Below are 23,942 nucleotides of genomic sequence, written 5' to 3' on the forward strand. Positions count from 1 at the left end.
GGCGGGACTTCCGGTGTGCGGCTCAGTCTAAGCGCTGCTGCTAGAAGCGAGGTTTGCGGAGGCCGGGCGCCAGCTTTGCGATCAGGTGAGGAGCGACGGGGGAGGGCCGGGGGGCGAGGGCCGGGGGGTGGCTGGTGAGGAGCGGCGGGAGGCGGCGGGGTCCGCCGCGGGGCTTATCATCGCCGGGGCCCAGCGGGCGCCGTCGGGGTCAGAGCGTGCGGGGCGCCCCGACGCGCGGGGACCCCTGGGCCGGGACCGCGCCGCCGTCCTGGAGGCCTCCTTCCCGCTGCCCGAGGAGGTAGTGGCCCCGCGCCCACCCGGAGCTGCTGTCGGTTCTGCAGACCGGCTGGCTTCAAGCCGATCTGGGTTATAAACACTGCATTTCAGCTTTGTGCTGCTGCGCGAGCTGGGGACGCTCTGGTTGGCGGCGGCCCTGTTTGTCGCAGTGGAGGCCCCCGTCGCCTGCAGCGGGGAGAGGGCTTGCACGGGCGGGAGGAGGCTGCTTCTGAGTGGTTTGGGCTCCTGGGTCTGTGCTTCTGTTCCCCTGGCGTTTCCCCTGCCGCCCACTTATTCTCCCACCTTCGACCCCTTTTTAGACTTTCCACATCCTTGTTCCTAAGAAAAGAGGTCCCTGTTTCTTAGCAAGGGTTTGTTCAGTGTCAGACAGCCCCGAAGGCCAGGTGCTGTGCTAGATGCTGGGGCTACAGCAGGCCCAGGGGGCTTCCTCCCAGGGCTTTGAGCCCTGCCACCTGGTCAGCGTGTATTTCAGTGCTCGCTTGCCCAATACCCTGTGTGTCCAGGTCTGTGCCGCGGGCAAGTGGCTGCACCTAGGGTCCATGGGCCTCATTCTTGTCCTCTAGTGACTTTGCCGCCACGCCCTCCTTTTAACGCACTGGGTGGCCAGCTCACTCATGGCTTCGTGGCAGTTGGACTGTTTTGGTGTCCATCACTCTCCCCCACTGTGCTGGTCGCAGCCTCAGGGCGGCGGACAGGGCAAAAGCGGGAGTTCACGGGGCACAGGTGGGTGTCAGGTCGGTCCCAGGGCTCCCCGGGCCCAGCCTCTCGCCCGGTGCCTGCTTTGGTCAATCCCCTGCAGGGCTGTGCGTCTGAGAGCCGGTGGGATCTCTGCACCCCCTTGGTGTATAACATAGCGTATTTTGCAGGCGGGCAGACGTCATGGATATAGATGCTGAAAGAGTCAGAATATCGCAGGAGATCAGGGAGTTGGAAAGGATTCTGGATCCCGGCTCCTCGAGTATCAACGTGGACATCTCAGAGTCAAGTCTCGACTCGGATTCTGATGCAGGTCAGTGTCTACGCTCCTAGGTCAGAGCGGCTGTGTCTGCCCTCGGGCTCCGGTCGGCCGCAGTGTGCTGTGCTGCTGGACGGTGTGTTACCACCCCTCCCTCGTCAGCCCCTGGCCCCGCTGGCTGTGTGCGAGCACCCTGCCCCGTGGTGCAGCCGGCTGTCCTGGGAAGAGGGGCCGTGTTGCCCTCCTCAGCAGTCGGAAGGTTCCAGGGCTGAGCTCGCCCCCGTTCTTGAACAGTCACCACCGCTGAGACCCCATGGATCTCTTCTCTGGGCTCAGGCAGCTGCCCTCTGTCCGAGGACCCTGCTGCCAGGGCTCTTGTTCTGTCCACTCCGCGTGCTTTCCTGGGCCCTGAGTGTCCCTCCCCGCAGCTCTGGCTGGAGGCCTGCCTGCAGTGGCTGAGCCGTCCAGGGCCCCAGCCTGCTCAGCCCGCTCAGGCCCAGCTGCAGCTCTGAAACCGAGTCTCTCACGGTTCCCAGCTACACCAGGGCCTTCCCTCACTTGACATCGGGGCCTCTGTGCCTGTCCTGTCCCCTCCTCTGAGTGGCTTCACTTCCCCCAGGGCAGAGCTGTCTCCTGTGAAGCCTGCCCTGGTTGTCCCCGCCGTCATGGTCCCTGCGCACCCGGCGGCGCTCCGCGTTGGGCCGGCGTCGTCTCTCTCTGGCTGACCCTGCCCTAGGCCTAGTGCCCGCTTCACACAGTCGATGGGCAGTGCTCGGCCACTGGGCACGGGCGGGGAGGGGCAGGTCCACGCAGCACAGGTCCCACCCTCCGGACCTCCCGGCCTCTGCTCCTCTCTTGTCTGCCTGGGAGATGCGCCGCGTGCTGTGCTGGCCGTCGGTCTCCTCGGCGCCTGTGGCGTCCCATCACCAGCCGCCGTCTCCGTCGTAGTTAACTGACACGTGTGCTTGCGCTCCTGCAGATTCGCTGCCCGACGAGGACTCGGATGCTGCTGGCCCACTGCCCTTGGTAACTTCTGGCCTGAGGTGACTGTGCCGCTGAGGCAGGCACACCACCCTGCCAGGGGGTCCGGGGAGGGGGGTGTCCTGAACTCGTCTTGGTTTTTCTGCATCTTTAAGGTAACACGTGTTTGTTAGTAAAGAGGAAACACCCCGAAGTATCATCGGAAGTAAGGTTGCCCCTGGATAGACCGCTCTTAACAGCCGGGCGTTCACACCTCTTGCATCCTCTGAGCTCCTGTTGGCTCCACTGACGTCAGGGGATGTGACCGGACACGCGGGAGGCTGAGCGGGCTGCCTGGGTCCTGCCCCGTATTCACCTCTCTGCCTCAATTTCCCAGTCTGTGCCATGGGGGCACTCACAGCACCAGTCAGTGCACACGTACCAGGCCTAGAACAGCGCCTGGCAAGTAAAGCACAAAGGTGGTGCCGGTCTTTAACTGTCTTTTGCTTATGTTGTAATTTTAGTTCGGAAAGTTTTTACAGTTGGCTTTTTGTTATTTTCATCAAGTCAATAGAAACAGAATTGCTTCCGTTTTTAGTAGCTGGGTGGTCCTTCTGATGTGGATTTACGGTAGTTCCATGCTTTTGAGACTCGTCGCCTCGAGATAGACATTGGGGCTGGCTCTGTTTTTAGTCTTACAACGCTGCAGCGGCCCCTGTTCCTGCTCACCGCGGCTGCCAGCGAGCCTCTTACAAAGTCCAAGTTTTGCAGAGTTTTTATTGTAGGAAATGAAAACTGCTTATTTCGTTACACTTCGCCACCTGAAACTTATTCTTAGATAGTACTTTTTTTTTTCTTTAATTTTAATTTTTTTAATTTATTTTTGGCTGCGTTGGGTCTTTGTTGCCGTGCACGAGCTTTCTCTAGTTGTGGCGAGCGGGGGCTACTCTTCGTTGCGGTGTGCGGGCTTCTCGTTGCGGTGGCTGCTCTTGTTGCAGAGTACAGGCTCTAGGTGTGTGGGCTTCAGTAGTTGTGGCACACAGGCTCAGTAGTTGTGGCTTGCACGCTCTAGAGCACAGGCTCACTAGTTGTGGCGTACGGGCTTCGTTGCTCTGTGGCATGTGGGATCTTCCCGGACCAGGGATCGAACACTCGTCCCTTGAGTTGGCAGGTTCTTATCCACTGTGCTGCCAGGGAAGCCCAGAAATTACACATAAATTGAACTGTCTTAAAACTAGGAAACGTGTATGTGCGCTGTGTGGTCCTCTGTCAGGGTGGTCTCACACCAGCCCAGCGGCCAGAATGTAGCTCCACTGGGGCCCGGAGGGTGCGGGAGTGTTCCCTTACCTGCAGTTTTCCGCTTGTCGCCAGGAAGGAGAAAGGTGGGGGGAGGCCAGCAATGATGAGGATGACCCCAGGGAGAAGGCACTCCCTGAAGACCCAGAGACCTGCCTGCAGCTGAACATGGTCTACCAGGAGGTCATCCGGGAGAAGCTGGCGGAGGTCAGCCTGCTGCTGGCCCAGAACCGGGAGCAGCAGGTAGGACGGGGTCAGGCCCCAAGAAGCCCTGCAGCCGGGCCTCCCGGGACCAGGGCTCTGGGTCCCCTCCTCTCCAGGGGAGGCACTGCTGCCTGGCCCACAGGTGGCCCCTTGTGTCTGCCACAGGAGGAAGTCATGTGGGAACTGGTGGGGTGCAAGGGCTCCAGGGTGAAGGACAGCAAGACCCTGCCCTCAAGTCTGTATATGGGGCACTTCATGAAGCCCTACTTCAAGGACAAGGTCACCGGAGTGGTGAGTGGTGCAGGCTCTGCCCTCGTCAGGGAGGGTGGGCAGGCTCTGTGGGAAGGGGCTCTCGTCCCCACGGCCTCGGTGGGCGTTGTGACTTCCCCTGGATTCTTCGGGAGAGTGTTCCCCAGCCTCCCTAAATTAAAACTGCCGGGTTCAGGGGTGAAGGTCCAGGTCTCCTCCCCTGGAAGGTGGCAGCTGACCTCGCTGCACAGAGAAGCCCCTGGGGCGTTTCCTGGAGATGTGGCGCGTGGGCAGGAGTGTGGAGTCCTAGCAGCAGAGGTGTCCCCGTGGTTGATGGCAGTCCCGCCCCCCTCGTCAGCACTCGTGGAGTCACTGAGCTCGCCGTGTGCCGCCAGGTGGCGTCCACAGCCGTTCTAAGGCAGCGCTCTAGGGCCAGGCGTCCGGAGCCTGGCCTCACACGCGGCCGGGCTGCTCGAGAAGCTGGGGGACGGGGTCCCGAGTCCCGAGTTCCATCCACATCATAACAGGACACTCTCCGACAGGGGCCTCCTGCCAACGAAGACACGCGGGAGAGGGCCGCCCAGGGCATCAAGGCTTTCGAGGAGCTCCTGGTGACCAAGTGTGAGAGCCCAGGCCCAAACCTCAGCACCTGCCCGGCTTGGGCTCGAGGGGCCTTCACCCCGCCCTGCCTGTTCCCAGGCCTCCACACAGGCGTGGGCCGCCAGGCTCCTCGGGGCCTTGACCCCTGGGCCTGGTCACTCGAAGCCCTGCTCTTCCCGTGCCGGGTGGGGTCCTTGCGGTGACACTGTCGTGAGGGGCAGGCCCAGCCCCCCACCCTGGGCTCGGTCTCTGGTCACTCCCGCCACGTTCCTGAGCTCACAGCCCCGGGGGGCCCTGCCCAGGAGTGGGGTTGGGGGGGTGCACGCTGGGGAGAGTCCCGGGGCGCCCGCCAGCACCTTCGCTTACTCTCCGCGGGCCTGCACGGGGCACAAGGGTCGCTGAGGGGGTCTGACCGAGGCACACGCGTCCTGGGGACGGCACAACCACATCCTTCTCCTTTTTTCTCAGGGAAGACCTGGGAAAAGGCCCTGCTCAGAAAGTCGGTGGTGAGCGACCGCCTGCAGCGTCTGCTCCAGCCCAAGTTACTCAAGTAAGTCTGAACGCGGGGGATGGGAAGCCGCCTGCCCCCGGGCGGGGCCGGTCCAGGCTGGCAGCTCACGATGGCCAGAGGCCCCGTTAGCCGTGCCCCTTGCTCTGCTGGGGTCGCTCCGCTGCAGCGGGAGTGGCACTGCTCCTGAACTTTCTCCCATGTAGGGCAGCCGGACGTCTAGGGTGGCACGTGAGGGTGGGGCAGGCCTGGTGGCCATGTAAGTCATGTGACCTGGGTGCTCTCTCTGGCCTGGGCCTCAGTTTCCATCCCTGGAAGTGAGGACCATTTGCAAGACATGCATCCACGTGTGCTGCTAGCGTGGTGTCTCGTGACCACGTCACAGCACCTAGGGTCGGGCCAGGGGTCCCAGGGGCTGCCCACTGCCTCGCGGCTTGACGCGTGGGTCAGGATCAGTTGTGGTGACAGTTGGGTCGCTCCTCGGGCTGTAGTAGAGCTGGGTTTTCTGCTCGGCCTGTTCCGCAAACGGTTATTTCCTGTAGTGGTAACTGCAGCTCCGGCCTCGGTGCTGGGCGTGAGGGTCAGGATGTCTGGAGGGCCTCGCTGTGTGCGGGGCGCAGGGCTGGGAGCTAGGACACAAGCTCTGGGACGTGGGGCGCCGGTAGTGTTGTGTCACCCACATCAGCATCGCCACATTGGCCGCCAGCGTGACCGTCGTGACTCCCAGAGGGAGGGCCGCTGCTTTCTTTGCGGGCGCGAGGCCCAGGGCAGCTTACAGAGAGTGCGCAGCTCATCTGCTTCAGCGGGGTTCGCCTTTGGACCCCGCGCCGAGTCTGTGCTGCCCGTCGCCGTGCCGCGTGGTGTGGTATGGGGTGACCAGCTCTTCGGGGTGTGTCCCGGATGTGTGGAAAGGCCGAGCTAGCCCCAGAGACCCCCACGTGCCCCCGCGGGGCACAGCAGCACCGTCGGTAACCTTGTTGCCTCTTCCTGCTCCTCAGGCTCGAGTATTTGCAGCAGAAACAGAGCAGCAGCACGAGCGAGGCGGAGAGGCAGATCCTGGAGAAGCAGGCCAGGGAGGCTGAGAAGGAGGTGCGGGACATCAAGTGAGTGGGGTCCTGCCGGGGAGGGTGTCATGCGGGGCGAGCCGAGGGCAGCCCGACGTGACCCCGTGCCCTGGCCCCTTCCTCCAGTCAGCTGCCCGAGGAGTCCCTGCTGGGGAACAGGCTGGACGACCACGACTGGGAGAAGATCTCCAACGTCAACGTGAGTTGGGGCGGCTCCGTCCCGGGAGCTGGGGTGGGGGTCGGCACCGGGCAGCGAGGCCGAGACCAGCGTGGCCGCCAGACCTGCCGTGACCCTCTCCGGTCAGGTGCGCGTCCACAGCGTGGGGTGGTTTCCGGGGCTCTCCCTGCTGGCGCGTCTCAGCCCCCCGAGCCCTGCACACAGGCCCCTCCGTCTACAGTTCGAGGGCAGCCGCAGCGCACAGGAGATTCGCAGCTTCTGGCAGAACCTCGAGCACCCGGCCATCAACAAGCAGGAGTGGAGCGCGCGCGAACTGGGCCAGCTGCAGGCCATCGCGGCCGCGCACGGCCACCTGCACTGGCAGAAGATCGCCGACGAGCTGGGGGTGAGGGCTGGAGGGCCCGGGCGGGGGCGGGGCTCCTCGGGCTGCACGTCGCGCCGCGGCCAGGGTTGTCCCCTGGAGCTGTCGGAGGTTTCCCTCCTGACGCTTTCGAGGGTGTGGCCCTGGGGGAGGGTGCCCCCTCCACGCGTCCCCAGGCGGAGTTTGGAGGCTCCTCAGACCCCGCTGCTTCTCTGAGAGCTCACGTGCCTTCCACCCACATCCCAGACCAGCCTTTGAGCTCCGTCCAAATGCTTTCCCTCCCCGAGTTCCCGCCTGTCTCTCTCTAGTTGTTTTGGTGTTTGAGAAGAACCTTTTCCTGGTTTCTTGTGGGTTCTGTTATCTTTCTCCTCTCCTAAGGCGAGAACCGAGCTCTCTCCCCTCTGTCTTTAGCAATGGAGGCATTTCAGGCCTGCTTTTCTGAGAACAGCTTGGTGTGGAGTGTCTCCTTGAATCGGATTTGGAGTGGCTGTGATTTCAGTTTTCATGCCCTCTTTGGATCTTAGCTTACGTAGGAATGTGTTTTTTCATTTTTAAATACTGAGGTGTGTTGGAATCCCTTTTGTTATTCTTTAGTTTGAATTTTATGACCTGAGAATGCAGTCGGTAAACATCTCCATTTTTTAAATTTCTCACTTTTGTGGCCAAGCACGTGGTTGCAGCAGACCAAAGCCACTCAGAAACAAAAGCGTGCCCTCTGCCCTGAGAGTCTGGGTTCCCGTATAAGCCTATTAAATGGAGCTTATTATATTATTGAATTTTGCTCTCTGGAAGAATTGTATTGACGGAACTCGGATGAAGCCTGACATAACTGTTAAAAAGTCGATTTGTCCTCGTGTTGCTCACAGCTTTGCTGTATACGTTTAGCTGCTGTGCGACTTGGTACACTAGCTTTTATTTGCTTGGTAAGTCAGGCTTTAGAAGAATCATTCTACGTGCTGAGTCCTAACCACTGGACTGCCAGAGGATTCCCTTGATGTCTTTAGTTCCTTAGTGTTTTTCTTTTTTAAGACTTTTTTGTGTATCTTGGCCGCACCGTGCGGCTTGCGGGATCTTAGTTCCCCGACCAGGGATTGAACCCGTGCCCCCTGCAGTGAAAGCGTGGAGCCCTAACTGCTGGACCGCCAGGGAATCCCCAGACCGTTTTTTAGAGCTGCTTAAGGTTCACAGCAAAATGGGGAGGACGGTACAGAGGTCTTTCGTGCACTTTGCCTCCGCATGTGCACAGCCTCCCCTGTCAGGAACGTCACTCACCAGGTGGCACGTTTTTTTACCAAGGACAGATCTATGTTGACGTGTCGTGATCCCCCATGGTCTACGTTGGGGTTTGCACATTCTGTGGGTTTCAACGGAAGTACAATGACACGTACCCACCATTATCGTCTAGTACAGGAGGGTTTCACTGCCCTACGAGTCCTCCGTGCTCCACCTGTGCACCCTTCCTCCCCCACCCCCCGGCAACCACCGTTCAGTTTACCGTTTCAGTAGTTTTGCCTTTTCCAGAATGTCACGTGTTTGTAATCATGCAGCACGTGGCCTTTTCAGATTGGCTTCTCTTACTTATGGACGTGCATTTAAGATTCCTCTGTGTCTCTTCATGGCTCGGTGGCGCATTTCTTGTTCACGCTGAATAACATTCCGTTGTCTGGATGGACCAGAGTTTATTTTTCATTTGCCTGCTGAAGGGCATCTTGGGTGCTTCCAGGCCTTGTCAGTTATGAATACAACTGCTGTGAACATCCACGTGCAGGTTTCTGGGTGGACAGAGGTTTTCACCTCCTTTGGGTAAATACCAAGGAGCACGACTGCTGGATCATTACGTTTAGCTTGGAAGCAGCCGCCATGCTGTCTTCCAACGTGGCTGCACCACCTGCGTCCCCACCAGCCACGGACAGGGGTTCCTGCAGCTCCACACCCCCACCAGCATCTGGTGTTGTCGGGCCCACGTCTTGCCCATTCTGATAGGGGCGCAGTGGGGCCTCACCTTAATTTTCACTTCCCTGGTGACTTACGACATGGTGCTCGCCATCCGTGTATCGTCTTTGGTGACGTGTCTGTCGGTCCATTTATCATTCAGGTAGTTCATTTTCTGCTTGTTGAGTTTTAAGAGTGCCTTGTGTGTTTTGGGTATCAGTCCTTGTCAGATGTGTCTTTTGCAAACATTTTCTCCCAGTCTGTGGCTTGTCTTCTAATTCTCTCAACATCGTCTTTCGTCGAGCAGAAGTTTACAACTTTAATGACGTCCGGCTCACGAGTTCTTTCTCCAGTGGGTCGTGCCTTTCGTGTCGCGCCTCCAAAGGCCTCACCACCTGCACACCTCAACTAAACAGACTGCAGGAGGCTGCCCACCCTGTGCTCTGTAACCAGAGAGCTTGCTCTGGGAAAGAAGACAGTTCACACCGCCTTCATTGGCTCTTGGAAAACCCCTTCCCCGTAGGAGACGAGTGAGGGGGCAGATTTGGGCAAAAGTGTTCGCGGCGGGGACTGGGGGCTGTGTGCTCAGCTGCAACTCTGGTGGAAGCCGGGGCCCATCGCCTTGGCGCTCTCCTTGCGAGGGTGTCCCGGACGCAGATGCCACACCAGGGACTGTCCAGAACCCCAACCCCCAGCCCCCTGCACGGGCGACGCTCGGCCACCCCGATGGAGGCGTCGCAGAGACCGCCTCCGGGCTCCAGGGTCCGCGCCACGGTGCCGGCACATGCCTTGCAGGATACCTTCGCGCGTAGACTTGGCTGACCTGAGGCCTCTGTTGGGAATTTGAGTTCACAGTATGGTTTTGGTGTCACATAAATGGGGAGCTCTGACAGCTTGTGGACGTACTTGCTTTCATACGCCAGTGTTGGGGACCCTCTTTAGTGGGCCCGAGCCTTCTGTCGGGGGCACTCTCCACTGTCCCCCAGGGGCCTGGCTCGCAGTTGGGCATCCCCCGTGCGTGGCGAGTGCCAGTAACCCCCCCCCCCCAGCCCCGCTCTGTGCTTTGGCCCTGGCAGACCTGCCGCAGTGCCTTCCAGTGCCTGCAGAAGTACCAGCAGCACAGCCCGGCCCTGAAGCGCAGGGAGTGGACGGAGGAGGAGGACCGCGTGCTCACCCAGCTTGTGCAGGAGATGCGCGTCGGCAGCCACATCCCCTACCGGAGGAGTGAGTCCCCCGCCCGGGAGGGCGCAGCCCCCGGCCATGCCCTAGTCACAGCTGCGCGAGCTGGCGGGGCGGAGTGGGGGTCATGTCGTCCCGGGCGGCCGGGAAGCGTGGCACCCACAGAGCCCCTCTGTCCCCAGTCGTCTACTACATGGAGGGGAGGGACTCCATGCAGCTCATCTACCGCTGGACCAAGAGCCTGGACCCCAGCCTGAAGAAGGGTCTCTGGGCCCCAGAGGAAGACGCGGTACGCTTGCAGGACCCAGGGGAGCTGGAGCCTGGAGTTTAAAACTGAACTGGGCCTGGGGAGGTCGTGACTGTGGCAGCAGAGGGACCGTTTGTGCGCTCCTCTCTCTGCAGAAGCTGCTTCGGGCAGTTGCCAAGTACGGGGAGCAGGGTTGGTTTAAAATCCGGGAAGAGGTGCCAGGTAGGAGTGATGCCCAGTGCCGAGATCGGTGAGTCGGACAGCGCTGGGCAAGGGATGGCCTTGCTGGGTTGCTTCTGTGTGGGCCGCGGGCCGGGCTGGGAGACTGGCCCGGGGTCATCTGCTGGCGGAGGGGGAGGCCGTGGCCTTGGGGCCTAGGCGTACCAGGGCTCACCTTCTCAGGAAGCAGGGCGGCTTCTTTTTGAGACCAGGCTTGTGTGCAGGCTCAGCTGGACATCCTTTGAGACCCCCTGGTTGGCAGGTTCCCTGAGCCCCGTGGTCTGAATTCCTCTCCCAGCTCTCTGGTGGCAGGTTCCTGGCAGGCAGCTGCAGCTTCGTCCTTTTCTCGGCTCGCTTTTTTTTTTTTTCTTTTCAACCACTTTATTTTGTAACTCACATATAATCCATTCATTTAAAGTGTACAGTTCTGTGGGTTTCGTTGTGTTTATTGAGCTGTGCAGCCATCGTCACAGTCAATTCTAGAACGTTTTGATCACCCCACAAAGAAACACTGTTCCCTGCCAAAATACAGCAGTTCAAGAGTGGGCAAAGGGGGCTTCCCTGGTGGTGCAGTGGTTAAGAATCCGCCTGCCAATGCAGGGGACACGGGTTCGAGCCCTGGTCTGGGAAGATCCCACATGCCACGGAGCGACTAAGCCCGTGCGCCACAACTACTGAGCCTGCGCTCTAGAGCCCGCAAGCCGCAACTGCTGAAGCCCACGCGCCTAGAGTTCATGCTCTGCAACAAAGAGAAGCCACCGCAGTGAGAAGCCCACACACCACAACAAAGAGTAGCCCCCGCTCGCTGCAACTAGAGAAAGCCTGCACGCAGCAACGAAGACCCAACGCAGCCAATAAATAAATAAATTTATTTATTTTTTAAAAAGTAAAAAGGGCAAAGGACTTGAATAGACGTTTCTCGAAAGAAGACTTGCAAATGGCCATTAAGCACATGAAAAAATGCCAACACGGTTAGTCATTATAGAAATACAAGCCAAAACCACAGCAGGATACCACCACACACACCTAAGGACGGCTAATGTTTATAAATAATAGGAAATAACAAGTGTTGGAGAGGATGTGGAAAAGTTAGAACGCTTGTGCACTGGTGGTGGGATCACAAAACGTATAAAATGGTGCAGCCACTTGGGAAAACAGTATGGAGATCCCTCAGAAAGATAGACCGAGAAGTACCACATTATCTAGCAATTCCGCCCAGTACCCAAAAGAATTGAAATCAGGGGCTCAAACAGAAATTTGTACGCCCGTGTTCGTGGCAGCACTCTTCACAGCAACCGAAAGGTGGAAACAACCCAAGTGTCCGTCAGCAGATGAGCGGATAAACGAAATGCGCTTCTAATGTATGGACACTAGAATGCTATTCAGCCTTAGAAATGAGGGGTATTCTGATAGGTGTTACAGCATGGGTGAACCGTGGAAACATGAACGCTTGTGTACAAGTGTTTGTGTGGACATACGTACTCGTTTCTCTCAGCTACACCTACGAGTGGAATTGCTAGGTCACATGGTGATTCTGCTTAACTTTCGAGGCGTGACTGTTCTCCAAAGTGGCTGTGCCCTTTTCCGTTCCCACCGGCAGTGTAGGAGGCTCCCAGGCTTCTACATACTCACTAACACTTACTGCCTGTGGTTCGAGCCATCCTGGTGGGAGTGAAGCGGCATCTCCCTGTGATTTTGGTTTGCGTTTCCTGAAGACTGATGGTGTTGAGCGGCTCTCCTGTGTTTGGCCATTTGTGTATCTTCTCTGAAGAAACAGCTATTTCTGTCCTTTGCCCATGTTAAAAACGGAGTTATAATGTTCTTTATGTATTCCAGATAGAAGTTTCTTAGCAGATCTGTGATTTGCAAATACCCTGTCCCAGTCTGTGGGTTGTCTTTTCGCTTTCTTGATGGTGACCTTTGAAGCACACAAGTTTCTTATCTTGCTGCAGTCCAGTTTGCCTGTATTTTTCTTCTGTTGCCTGTGCCCTGGGTGTCATAGCTTAGAAACCACTGCAGATGGCAGGGCGGCAGCAGGAGGCCATCTTGGCTTCTAAAACGTCCCTTTGTTTTTATGTTGCTTTCAGGTATCTCAGAAGGTTACATTTTGGCTTGAAAAAGGGACGATGGAATTCCAAAGAAGAGGAAAAGTTAATTGAATTAATAGAAAAATATGGTGTCGGTAAGTTCTCATTTTTTGTTTTGGTTTTTTTAGTTTCACACATACTACATAGTGATTTTAACATTTGCGTGAGTCAGGGAGTGATGATAGTAAGTCTAGTAATCATCTGTCCCCGTACAAAGTTGTTATAACGTTATTGACGATGTTCCTTCTCCCGTGTGGAGCGCCCCCTGGCTTATTTATTTGGTACCTGGAGATGTCTACTTCCTAATCCCCTTCACCTGCGTGGCCTCACCCCTCCCCCCTCCCCTCTGGCAACCACCCATTTGGTCTCTGCATCTGCGGGCCTGGCGTCTGTCTGTTTTGTGTGTTAGACCCCGTGCGCAAGTACAGTCACACTTCCTCTGACTCATTCCACTTGGCCTGACACCCTCTAGGTCCATCCGTGTTGTTGCCAATAGCAAGATTTCTGTTTTTTCCTTTCATGGCCGAGCAGTGTTCCATTGTGTGTATAGACACTACATTTTCATTATTGTTGTCTGTCCATTCATCTGTCGATAGACACTTAGGTTGCTTCCGTGTATTGGCTGTTGTAAATAGTGCTGCTGTGAACATGTGGGTGTTAGCTCCTCTTTAAATGTTTTGGAGAATTCACCTGTGGAGCCATCTGGTCCTGGACTTTTGTTTGTTGAGAGTTTTATTTTTTGTTTTTTGTTTTTTTACTGATTCAATTTTATTACTGGTAATCAGTCTATTCATACTGTCTGTTTTTACTGACTCATTCTTAGGTGAGTGTGCTTTTCTAGGCATTTATCCATTTCTTCTAGATTGTCTAGTTTTTTGGTGTATAATTTTTTGTAATAATCTTACATGATCCTTTATATTTCTATGGTGTCGGTTGTAACTTTTCCTTTCCATTTCTGACTTTATGGATTTGGGCCCTCTCTTTTTCTTGATGAGTCTGGCTAAAGGTTTCTCAATTTTGTTTATCTTCTCAAAGAACCAGCACTTAACTTTCATTGACTGTTTTCTGTTATTTTTTTAATCTCTGTTTCATTTATTTCCACTCTAATCTTTATTATTTTCTTTCTTCTACTAACTTTGAGCTTTGTTCTTCATTTTCTGGTTCCTCTAGGTGTAAAGTTAGATTTTGTACGTGAGGTTTTTCTTGTTTCCTGACATAGGCTTGTATTGGCATAAACTTCCCTCGTAGGGCTGCTTTTGCTGCATCCCATAGGTTATGGGTCTTTGTGTTTCTGTCTTCATTTGTCTCCAGGTATTTATTTCCTCTTTGATTTCTTCAGTGACCCATTGGTTGTTTAGTGGCAGATCGTTTAGCTTCCACATGTTTGTGTTTTTGAAGTTTTTTTCTTGTAGTTGATTTCTTTCTTTTTTTTTTTTTTTTTTGTAGTATTTATTTATTTACTTTGGCTGTGCCGGGTCTTAGTTGCGGCACGCAGGATCTTTTTAGTTGTGACTTGCAGGATCTTTTTTAGTTGCGGCACGCGGAATCTTTAGTTGCAGCACGCGAGCTCTAAGTCGCGACGTGTATGTGGGATCTAGTTCCCTGCCCAGGGATGGAACCCCAGCCCCCTGCATTGGGAGCATGGAGTCTTAGCCACTGGACCACCAGGGAAGTCCCTCTTGTAGTTGATTTCTAGTCTCATACTATTGTGGTCAGCAAAGATGCTCGATATGATTTTACTCGTAAATTTATTGAGACTTGTTTGTGGCCTAGTATATGGTCTATGCTGGAGAATGTTCCATGTGCACTTGAAAAGAATGTGTATCCTGTTTGGGGGTGACATGTTCTGTATATATCTATTAATTCCATCTGGTCTCACGTGTCATTTAAGGCCAGTGCTTCCTTACTGATTTTTTTTTCTGTCCATTGATGTGAGTGGGATGTTAAAAGTCCCCTACTACTATTAGGTTACTGTCAATTTCATTTTGCTTAATTCTCTCTTGTCTGTTTCTGTGTTTAGGTCAGTTAGGTTTCCCGATCTTGGAGAAGTGGCCGTGTGTAGGAGACATTCTGTGGGCCCAGCAGTGCAGTCTTCTCTGGTCACCAGAGCTCTGTGTTCTAGGGGTGCCCCTACATGGGCTTTGTGGGCCCTTCTGTTGTGTCAGGGTCAACTACTGTGGTGCTGGTCAGCGGGGCCGGCCCTGGTGCAACGGCTGTGGGCCTGCTGCAGGGCAGGGTAGGCTTCCTGTGTGGTTGGCTGCACGTCCAGGATGGGGGAGCGGTGCTTGGAGCAGGGCTTCTGGCGGGTGGGGCCATGTCCCCAGAGCTAATAGGCTAGAGGGAGGATTCCAGAATGGCGCCCACCAGCACTGGTGTTACTGCAGTGGACCTGGCTCCCCAAAATGGCTGCCACCAGCGTCTCCATCCCCAGGGGGAGCTCCATTTACCTCCTGCGTCTCTGGGAGGCTCTCCACCATCGGCAAGCGTGTCTGACCCAGGCTCCTTGCAAACCGCTGTCTCACGTAAGATTCTGAGTGCACCCTTTAAGAGCAGAGTCTCTTGGGCTTCCCTGGTGGCGCAGTGGTTGAGAGTCCGCCTGCCGACGCAGGGGACACGGGTTCGTGCCCCGGTCCGGGAAGATCCCACATATCGCAGAGCGGCTGGGCCCGTGAGCCATGGCCACTGAGCCTGCGTGTCCAGAGCCTGTGCTCCGCAATGGGAGAGGCCACAACAGTGAGAGGCCCATGTACCGCAAAAAAAAAAAAAAAAAAAGAGCTGAGTCTCTGTGTCCCATAGCCCTCTGGCTCTCCCAAGTGTATACCCTGCTGGCTTTCAAACCCAAATATTCTAGGGGCTCGTCTTCCTGGTGCAGGACCCCCCAGGATTGGGAGCCCAGTGTGGGGCTCAGACCCTACGCTCCTAGAGAAAGACTTCTGTGATGGTGATGTTCCTCCCATTTGTGGGCTACTGACCCGGAGGTGTGCATCCTGACTGCCCTGCGTCTCTACCCCTCTTCCCCGTCTCGTTTTGGTTTCTTCTTTGTGCCTTCGATTGTGGAAAATATCTCGATAGCCTTCAGGCCATTCTCACGTGCGCTAACTCTGTGAGTAGTTGTACTTCTGGTGTGTCCCCGGGAGGTCAGCTCAGGGTCTCCCTACTCCGTGGTCTTGGCATCTCTGGTGAGTTCTTGATGCATTTGCTGTCCGAGGGCTTCTCACAGCTTTGAGTTCATGATGGAGTTTTGCAGATACCACTGGAGGCCTGTGGTTTGCTCTCATCCCTGGTCATCAGCTCTTCTGCCCTGTTTTTTTTAATATTTTGGCCACGCCATGCAGCTTGTGGGATATTAGTTTCCCGACCAAAGACCGCACCTCGCTGTGAGAGTGCAGAGTCCTAACCACTGGACCAGCAGGGAATTCCCGTTCTGCCCCATTTTTCATCATCTCAGCAGGTGGTGGTGGTTTTTTCATTTTACAAACTAATTCACGTTCATTATAGGAAATTTAGAAGCAGAGGTGTATGAAAAGAAGGAAAGGAACGTAACTCATTTCCTGTCTCCAGAGGTGGCCGCCGTCTGCTGGCGTGCACTTGCCCGGTACTTCCCTGTGCAGGTGGCTTTCCTAGGAAGAGCCAGCTTATTTCAGTTGAGTCATTCCACTTTTAATTGAGCAGCTATTTTTTGCTTTATGATGTGTCGTTATGTTATGTGTTATTAATATTTCTCTACGTCTGTACGCGTTCTGCGTCCTAGTGTTATTTTCAGTAATCGTGATATATTTCCTTGGATAATGGTACACAGGTTATTCTATCAACTTTCTGTTAATGGACGTTTAAATTGCTTCTCATTTTTTGTTACGGGGGTGGAACGAGCTGAGGGTTCAGTGGCTCAATCTTTGCTTATATTTGTTAATATTTCCTTAGAGGAAATCCTTAGATGTAGCATTGCCAGGTTGGAGGGTTCTGTCCCACGCAGTCCGACTGCCCCGTAGAAGCAATGCCCCACCAGCACTGTCTGGCAGAAAACACCAAACAATTGGAAACGTCTGGTTTAGAAGCCTGGAATAGCAGATATTCAAGGGCCGTTTCACGTAAACATGGGTGACTTTTTTCTCGTGGTTGTGCGTTTGCTAGAACTCCCCTCGGGCTGGCATTCCGTTGAGAGTCAGACACCCGTCTTCTCACGGAGCTGCTCGGGTGTGGGAGCAGCACGAGGGTTCTGACGGCACACAGTGCGAGTCCGCTAGAGGGGCCGCCAGCGTACGGCGGAGAGGAGCCCTCTTCTCCAAGCTGCTAAGCTTGTGTTGTCCAAACCTGTTCGTAAGAAGTAACTTCTGTGTTGTTTCTGCTCTTGTAGGTCACTGGGCAAGAATAGCCTCTGAGCTACCCCATCGGACGGGCTCCCAGTGCCTGAGCAAGTGGAAAATGCTGGTCAGGGTGAGGCCCCGGCCCCCGGGGGCTAGCGCCACCGCAGGCAGGATGAGGGGAGGGCAGCTGGCGGGCGAGGATGGGGGCCTCTGGTTTCCGGCCGTGGCGTCTCTCCTTCCAGGCGGCCGAGGGCAGAGGGAGCTCGGCCTCCGTCCTCAGAGCAGCGGGAGGGCGCTTCCACCCAGCACGCCCGGCCCCCTTGGCCCCCTGGAGGCGCACCTACTCGAGGCCTCTCCCCAGAGGCCTGGCCCACCTGCCCACTGTCCCCCGTCGCTGAGCCCCGGGGGGCTGGGACCTCTAAGTAGCCCTCCCCCTACAGAAGCAGCAGCGGCGCAGGCGGGGGCGGCGGCCCCCTCGCAAGGCGCGGTGGAGCTCCAGCAGCGGGGACAGCAGCACCGCCAGCAGTGGGGACAGCGGGGACTCAGAGCCAGAGGCAGCGCTGGGGGCCCTGACGGGTGGCCAGGAGCTGCTGCCAACACAGCATGTGGTGCCTGACGTGGACCTGTGGGTTCCTGCCCGGCAGAGCGCCAGGGAGCTGTGGGGAGGGGGGCCCGGGAGCTGGCCAGGACCCTGTGGTGCTTGCCCCCGCCCTCCTGAGGGCTCCGACCCGGCCCAGGGTGGCCGCTGGGAAGCTTGCACCACGGCCTCAGCCCCAGCAGAGCCGGCAGGCCAGGCGCGGGCCGCCTCCGGGACCCAGAGCACCAGCCTGAGAGGCGTCCGATGCCCGTGCTCGACGGACGCTCGCCCCTCGAGCTCCACGGGGCCTGCGCGCCAGGTAGGCCATGGGCGGGTGGGAGCTCTCCTGCTTGGGGTCAGCGGGGCTGCGCTCAGGGATGGGGCTGGCCTGGGCTCGCGCAGCTGTGCCCTGGGTGTGGGAGCAGACGCCTCCTCCCTGCACGTTGCGGTGTGCACTCCTGACCCGGGCGCTCGTTCCGGAGAGCTGCCCAGGCAGAAGCTTGCTCCTGGGGCCGGCCCTCCACTCCCCACCTTGTTGCTTGCTTTTTTTTTTTTTGGCGACACCGCACAGCTGTGGGATCTTAGTTCCCCAACCAAGGATTGAACCCGGGCCCCGGCAGTGAAAGCGCTGAGTCCTAACCACTGGACCGCCTGGAAATCCCCCAGCTTGCTTGCTTTCCAAGCTCCGTGGGAGAGCTGCAGGGACAGGGTGGGTGCTGCCCCGAGCTGTGGGGCAGGAGGTGGGCTCAGCGAGGAGGAGCTCTTCCTTCGGTCGCCCTGCTTCCAAGGAGGCCCCTGTGGAGGGTCCCACTGTCCGCCTGCTCCGGTCTGACTCAGCCGGTCACACGTGGGCGTGTCCGTGGATGTGTTGAGGTCCTGGGCCCAGACACACCTCTGGCCACGTTTGGGTGACGTCCACGTTGGGGCGGCTGTTTTGTGCTGGGCGCGGTTGGAAGCCCACTCTCTGACACCAGGGACAGTGGACGCCACGGCCCCCGTGCCACGTGGGATCGTCTCTCCTTGAGTCTGTGACTGCAGGGCCTTAAGCCCCGGGGTTTGTCTCAGGCACGTCGTGTCATCAGCTCAGGGAGCTGCCCGGAGGAACGGGGACTCTCTTAGTCCTGGGTGTGGCCGAGCTGGGCAGCTTCTTGGAGCCAGGCCTTAGGGACCCCCCTGCCCTCCTCTGAGGTCACCACACTCCAAAGAGTGTTTCCCAGCGGCCCAGGGCGCGGGTGCGGGACGCTTTGGGGTCTGGGCAGGGAGCCGTGCGTGTCAGGGTGGGGACGTCCACTCGGGGCCCCTGGAGATAGCGCTGCAGGCGCTCAGCCCGACGTGGCCACTTGGTGCCAGGTGCGGTGCCCCAGGCCGCCAAGACCACCCCGGTGCCCACCACCCGTCTCGTCTCCCACCCGTACCCTGCTCCGGCACCCAGCAAGAGTGGAGGACGGTGAGGGTAGGCGCGTGGCCGCCCTGCAGCGGAGCCTGGCCAGGAGCCCCAGGGGCCTTTCTCTCCCCACAGAAGGAGCTGAGGCAGCCGCACCTGCGCAGCGCCGCCCCGGGGCCCACCCCTGGTGGCGGTGGTGGCAGTGGCAGGGCCAGGCCCTGCGTGCGGCCGCTGTGGCACAGGACCGGGCAGCGGCGCCAGGGACACGCCCTGCAGAGGAGGCTCCTTGAGCACCAGCTTCTGACGGCCGTGAGCCCATGGGTGGGCAAGGTCATCCTGCCACGCAGTCCCCGGAGGCCCGCCGTGGCGCACAGTCGAGGTACTGCCCGGGGGCCCCTTCCCTTTGGGAGCCTCCCGTGGGGCCCAGGGGTAGAGTCGGTCGGGGAGGGGGGCTGGAGGGGACCTGCAGGCACATGGAGGTCACATCTGCCCTGCCGGGGAGGGGGGTCGGGGGAGGGTACCGTCCGCCCGGTGTCGACCTCGGGGGGGTGTTCGGTTTTGCCTTTCCCGTTCTGCTTAGCACCTGGTGGCCGGTTCAGGAAGTGAGCAGACACTCAGGCCTAAGCGGGCGCATCTTCCCCGGGGTTCTGAGTGCGTCGGTGCCCGCGTGTGGGTCACGTTGTCTGGGGGGCGGGACGCTCGGGGCTCAGGAGTGCGTGCCAGCCCGCCAGCAGGTCCTCGCCCTTCTTCCTGGCTGGACGCGGCGGCAGCGGGGTGTGGGTTCTCTGGGCCCCTGTGCACACGTGCCCTTGTCCCCTTCAGCTGACGGCATCAGGAGGCAGCTGCAGGGCGCCCACCTGGCCAGCACCCCGGTGTTCACCCTCTTCATTCAGGTAAGAAGCCACCGACGCACACCTTCTTTTCTCCTGTGCGTTGCGTTTTTGGCGGAGTTTTGAAGTTTGTGGTGGATTCACTTAAAGTCCAGCCTTTTAAAGTGGTGGATCCTTCAAAATGGCTCCTCCGTGGCCCACACTTCTCAGCGCGCAACTCAGCGTGGCAGGGGCAGCCACGGGGCGGCGTCCCTGCCGCGCCAGCTAAACCCTGTGTGGGAGGGGCTGGGCGCTGAGGGGAAGAGGGGCCTGGCCGTCCCGAGGGGCTGGGTCAGGGCAGGAAGGTGGCGGCACTGAGGCGGCCTGGAGAACCCGAGTCCTGGCTAGGGCCTGAGCCACGTGGCCACAGCCTCAAGGGGCTGTGCGGGCCCAGCCCAGGCCTCTGGGGCGTTGGGTCTGCTCCACGAGAGCAGCTGCGGCCAGCGCTGGCCTGAGTCCCTCCACGGACACCCTCATGGCCTTGGCCCTGCAGGGGGGCGGGGGGCCTCAGGATGGGCAGGAAGGCCTCCTGTCACGTGGTGGTGTGTGTCCACGTCCCTCAGTTGTTCCAGATCGACACAGCTGGCTGCATGGAGGTCGTTCGGGAGAGGAAGGCCCGGCCGCCCGCCCTGCTCCGGGCTGGTGCCCGGGACTCGCCACTCCTGCAGGTAAGGAGTGAGGGTGAGGGCCAGGCACGGGCTTCCCTGGTTCCCGCCACCCTTCCCTCCCGTCCCAGCGGCACAGCTGGCGCCTGTCCAGCTGGGGAGAGAGGCATTTCCGGGTCCCCACAGGCCGGGGACAGCCCGAGACACTCCTGGGAGGCGTCTGCCCGTCTCCCGGGGGTGTCTGGGGCCCGGAGGGGCTTTGAGGCGACTTCAGGGGCTGCAGGGGCTGCGCTGGCACTCAGGCCCGCCTGGTTGCACAGCGTGTGCTCCTCCCGCTTGGCCGTACCTCCCCTGGGTGGAGCGTGGGGGCCACTGGGCGCCCGCTGCCCTGGGCACTGGCCCCGCTGGGGTGGCAGCCTGCTGCCGGTGGCCAAATCCTTGAGTCTTGCAGCTGGGGGCTGTGTCCCTGAGCCCGGCCACCTCGGGAGGAAGTGACAAAATAATGCTGCTGGTCGGAGGACCAGATACAGTCCTGTGGTGGCCCATCCAGGCCACGGAGCCCCGTGCCCTCCTGCCTAGACAGCCAGGTCCCCTGCCTCTCCCTGCAAAGCCCACACAGCCCTGACCCCGCCGAGATGAGCTCTCCCAAGGGTGCCTTTGGGTGCAGTCACGTTGGGCGCGGGGCGACAGGCTAATGGTGGTCTTGGTGGGGGTGGAGAAGTGGGTCTGGGCCCTTGGGAACTTTCCTGAAGCGCTGACTCTGGTTTCTTCTCCAGGTACCCTCGAGTGCCCAGAACACCCCAGGTACTGCCCATCTGCCTCTCCCTTTATCGGGGTGGTTTGTGTTCAGTGGGGAAAGGGCCAGACCTCTTACAGGTTTTGGATTTCAGTGCCTCGTGGTGGGTCCGTTTTTGTTTCTTTGTTGGTTTTTTTTTTTTCAATTAATTTATTATTTATTTTTGGCTGTGTTGGGTCTCGGTTGCTGTGCGCGGGCTTTCTCTACTTGCAGTGAGCGGGGGCTGCTCTTCCTTGCGGTGCACGGGCTTCTCATCGCGGTGGCTTCTCTTGTTGCGGAGCACGGGCTCTAGGCGTGTGGGCTCAGTAGTTGTGGCTCGTGGGCTCAGTAGTTGTGGCTCGTGGGCTCAGTAGTTGTGGCTCGTGGGCTCTAGAGCGCAGGCTCAGTAGTTGTGGCGCATGGGCTTAGCCGCTCCGCGGCACGGGGGATCTTCCCGGACCAGGGCTCGAACCCGTGTCCCCTGCGTTGGCAGGCGGGTCCTTAACCTCTGTGCCGCCAGGGGCGTCCTGTGGTGGGTCCGTTTGAATGCCACCTCAGGGAGGAGGCCTGGCTGGTGGGGCAGCGTCTGGTGCGGGCCTCTCCTGCTTGTGGCCATCAGTCTGCCCCCACCGGCAGAATCGGGCGACGGTCTGGGGTCCTGAGAGGTGACGTGCAGGGAGGAGGGCAGTGTAGCCAGCAGTCCTTGTTTGGAAGGTGTTTGAGATGTAGGGCTGATGCACAGGGCTGTCGTGGGCCGGCCTTCTTCCCGGGCCCACCCTGGTTGGGGCAGGAGCATGGGGGCTCGGGGTGCCGTGCGAGGGGAGGTCTGGGGACGAGTGGCCAGGCTGATGTGCCCCTCTCGGCCCAGATGCCAGGCCCAGCAGCTGCCCACTGTGAGGGCCCTTCCCCTGGGACGCGTCCTATCTCGGGAGCTCGTCAGTCAGTGTCCTGTCCTCCCTGCAGGCTGCCTCCTCCAGAGTGTGCCGGCCCGAGGAGCTGTGAAGAAGAGCACCTGCCCCATGGGGAGTGGAGGGCCGCAGGCCTGCCACGCGGAGTCCACGCCGCAGGCACCCCCGCCGGCTCCGTCCGGACCCCGGCCCAAGCCCAAAACTGTGTCTGAGCTGCTTCGGGAGAAGCGGCTGCGGGAGGCCCGAGCCAGGAAGGCTGCCCAGGGCCGCGCGGTCCTCCTGCCCCAGCTGCTGGTCTCCTCTCCTGTGGTCTTCCAGCCGCTGGCCCCCCAAGGCCCCCCAGTCTCCGGTGCCGTGCTGTCTGGGCCTGGGGGCCCCGTGGCGGCCGCTTCGAGTGTGTTAGGCTGTTGGGGCTCCGCCGCGGAGGAGAGACCCCTGACACTGCAAGCCCTGGCCCTCGCTCCGGCCTCCACAGGAGCCTCGAAGGCCCCGGCTGCCCCTGCTGCCTCCAGGGTCCCAGGTCTGGGCCCCGGCCAGGTCCCTGTGAGCTGCCGGCCAAGCAGTCTCGGACAGTCTCAGGCCCCGGCCACGTCCCGGAAGCAGGGCGTGCCCGAGGCACCACCCTTTCTGACTGCAGCGCCCAGCCCGGTTCGGCTGCCTGTCCAGCCCCTCAGCCTGACGCCAGCTTTGGGCACACACACGGCAGCCAGCACCCCTCTGCCTGTCACCTGGGTGCTCACAGCCCAGGGGCTGCTCTCTGTGCCTGTGCAGGCGATGGTGGGCCTTCCGAGGCCAGCAGGGACTCCTGAGCCTCCAGGGCTATCGGTGACTCTGCTGCCCTCCCCAGCTGCGACTCAGGCAGGCCAGGGCCCCAGGCTCCCTGGGCAGGGCCGCCCTTGGCAGCCCCCAACCAACACGGACACAGAATCAGACCCTGCCTCCGGGACAGAGCTCTTGACCCTTCCGGCGCACCCCACGTCCCAGAGCCCTGCGGAGGTGGACATGGCCCATGGCCCTGGGGGATGCGCCCCTGGAGAGACGTCTGTACCCAGGACGTCCTCCCAGGCTACACGTACCCTGGCTGACGGCTCTGAAGCGGAGCCCCCCGGGACCACCTCAGGGCCAGGGGAGCCCAGGAGGCCTTCGGGCCTGGAGGGGCCACCCCCACCCAGGCGCAGGCCTGAGAAGAGGGCCCTGGACTTGCGCCTCCTCTCCCAGGAGGGCGAGGCAGCTGTGCGGGAGTGGCTGAGGGGGCAGCGGGGGGTACGTGTGCCCCCCCTGGGCAGCAGGCTGTCCTACCAGCCTCCCACGCTGTGCAGCCTGCGGACACTGTCCGGCCTCCTGCTCCGCAAGAAGGCCTTGGAGCACAGAGCCGCCTCCCTGGTGCCCAGCGGGGCAGCTGGAGCCCTGCAGGCCTCGCTGGGGCGCGTGCGCGAGCAGCTCCGGGACAGCCCGGCCTACCTGCTGCTGCGGGTGCGCTTCCTGGCGGCCTTCGCCCTCCCCGCACTCCTGGCCACCCTGTCCCCCCGCGGCGTGCCCACCACCCTGTCAGTAGCCATGAGGTCCAGCCCCGAGAGCGACAGTGATGACAGCAGCCCGGGTCAGCCAGAGCTTGTGGCCGGGCAGCCGGGGGACCCAGCCAGCGGTGCGCAGGCGGCCACCATGCCTGCTCAGGTAGGTGGTTGCAGGTGTGGAGCCCTCGCCCCCTTCCCCACGCCCGTCCGCATCCCCCGGTGCGCCTCACCCCCTGTGGGTGTCGGCCCCCGCCCGGAGCACGGGGGGTGGGAGCAGGGGAAGGTCACGGCAGGGGGGCCAGCGGCTGGTTTCTGCGGAGGAAGAGGCCGCTCTGTGCACCCCACACACGCGGATTCCGGCGGCAGGAACCTCACTGCCGGCATGGGGGTCCCGCCACCCAGGCCTCGTCCACAGGAGTCTCCATGCCCCCCGCGCGTGCACACGCTCACACACGCACACCTCTGGGGGGCTGTCTGTGCGCCTGCACTTTGTGGGGGTCCGTCCAGTTGCCGACTCCAGCACGTCCACGTGCAGAGTTCTCTAAGCTGTGGAAGCAAAACCACTGTAACTGTTACCTGACAAGAAACCCGCCGCACACACGTGTGAAGGTGTCCCCTGACCCGTGCACCCAGGGAGCCCCTAGTCCCTGTTGCCTGGGCTGAGCAGGAG

The 23,942-nt window shown here is 59.5% G+C and overlaps 1 protein-coding gene across 4 annotated transcripts in view; it reads left to right on the top strand.

Moving 5' to 3' along the window:
• The window catches only part of SNAPC4 (small nuclear RNA activating complex polypeptide 4), a 25,794-nt gene continuing 1,852 nt past the window's right edge, over window positions 1-23,942 (top strand). For 2 of the 4 annotated variants that reach the window (XM_030838279.2, XM_060300156.1), the window contains exons 1-21: window positions 1-85; window positions 1,164-1,306; window positions 2,232-2,278; window positions 3,584-3,751; window positions 3,878-4,003; window positions 4,504-4,582; window positions 5,030-5,111; window positions 6,068-6,172; window positions 6,260-6,332; window positions 6,532-6,696; window positions 9,681-9,828; window positions 9,966-10,072; window positions 10,186-10,280; window positions 12,337-12,431; window positions 16,691-16,770; window positions 17,081-17,536; window positions 18,737-18,980; window positions 19,424-19,494; window positions 20,034-20,138; window positions 20,852-20,879; window positions 21,814-23,432. In XM_030838279.2, coding sequence (XP_030694139.1) covers window positions 1,177-1,306; window positions 2,232-2,278; window positions 3,584-3,751; window positions 3,878-4,003; window positions 4,504-4,582; window positions 5,030-5,111; window positions 6,068-6,172; window positions 6,260-6,332; window positions 6,532-6,696; window positions 9,681-9,828; window positions 9,966-10,072; window positions 10,186-10,280; window positions 12,337-12,431; window positions 16,691-16,770; window positions 17,081-17,536; window positions 18,737-18,980; window positions 19,424-19,494; window positions 20,034-20,138; window positions 20,852-20,879; window positions 21,814-23,432 — 4,023 coding nt within the window. In that variant the 5' untranslated portion in view covers window positions 1-85; window positions 1,164-1,176. Of the gene's footprint in view, window positions 86-1,163; window positions 1,307-2,231; window positions 2,296-3,583; window positions 3,752-3,877; window positions 4,004-4,503; window positions 4,583-5,029; window positions 5,112-6,067; window positions 6,173-6,259; window positions 6,333-6,531; window positions 6,697-9,680; window positions 9,829-9,965; window positions 10,073-10,185; window positions 10,281-12,336; window positions 12,432-16,690; window positions 16,771-17,080; window positions 17,537-18,736; window positions 18,981-19,423; window positions 19,495-20,033; window positions 20,139-20,851; window positions 20,880-21,813; window positions 23,433-23,942 lie in introns of those variants that run through there. The other 2 variants (XM_060300158.1, XM_060300157.1) reach the window with 2 other exon arrangements.

Source organism: Globicephala melas, chromosome 6, assembly GCF_963455315.2.
Source record: "Globicephala melas chromosome 6, mGloMel1.2, whole genome shotgun sequence".
NCBI lineage: Eukaryota > Metazoa > Chordata > Mammalia > Artiodactyla > Delphinidae > Globicephala > Globicephala melas.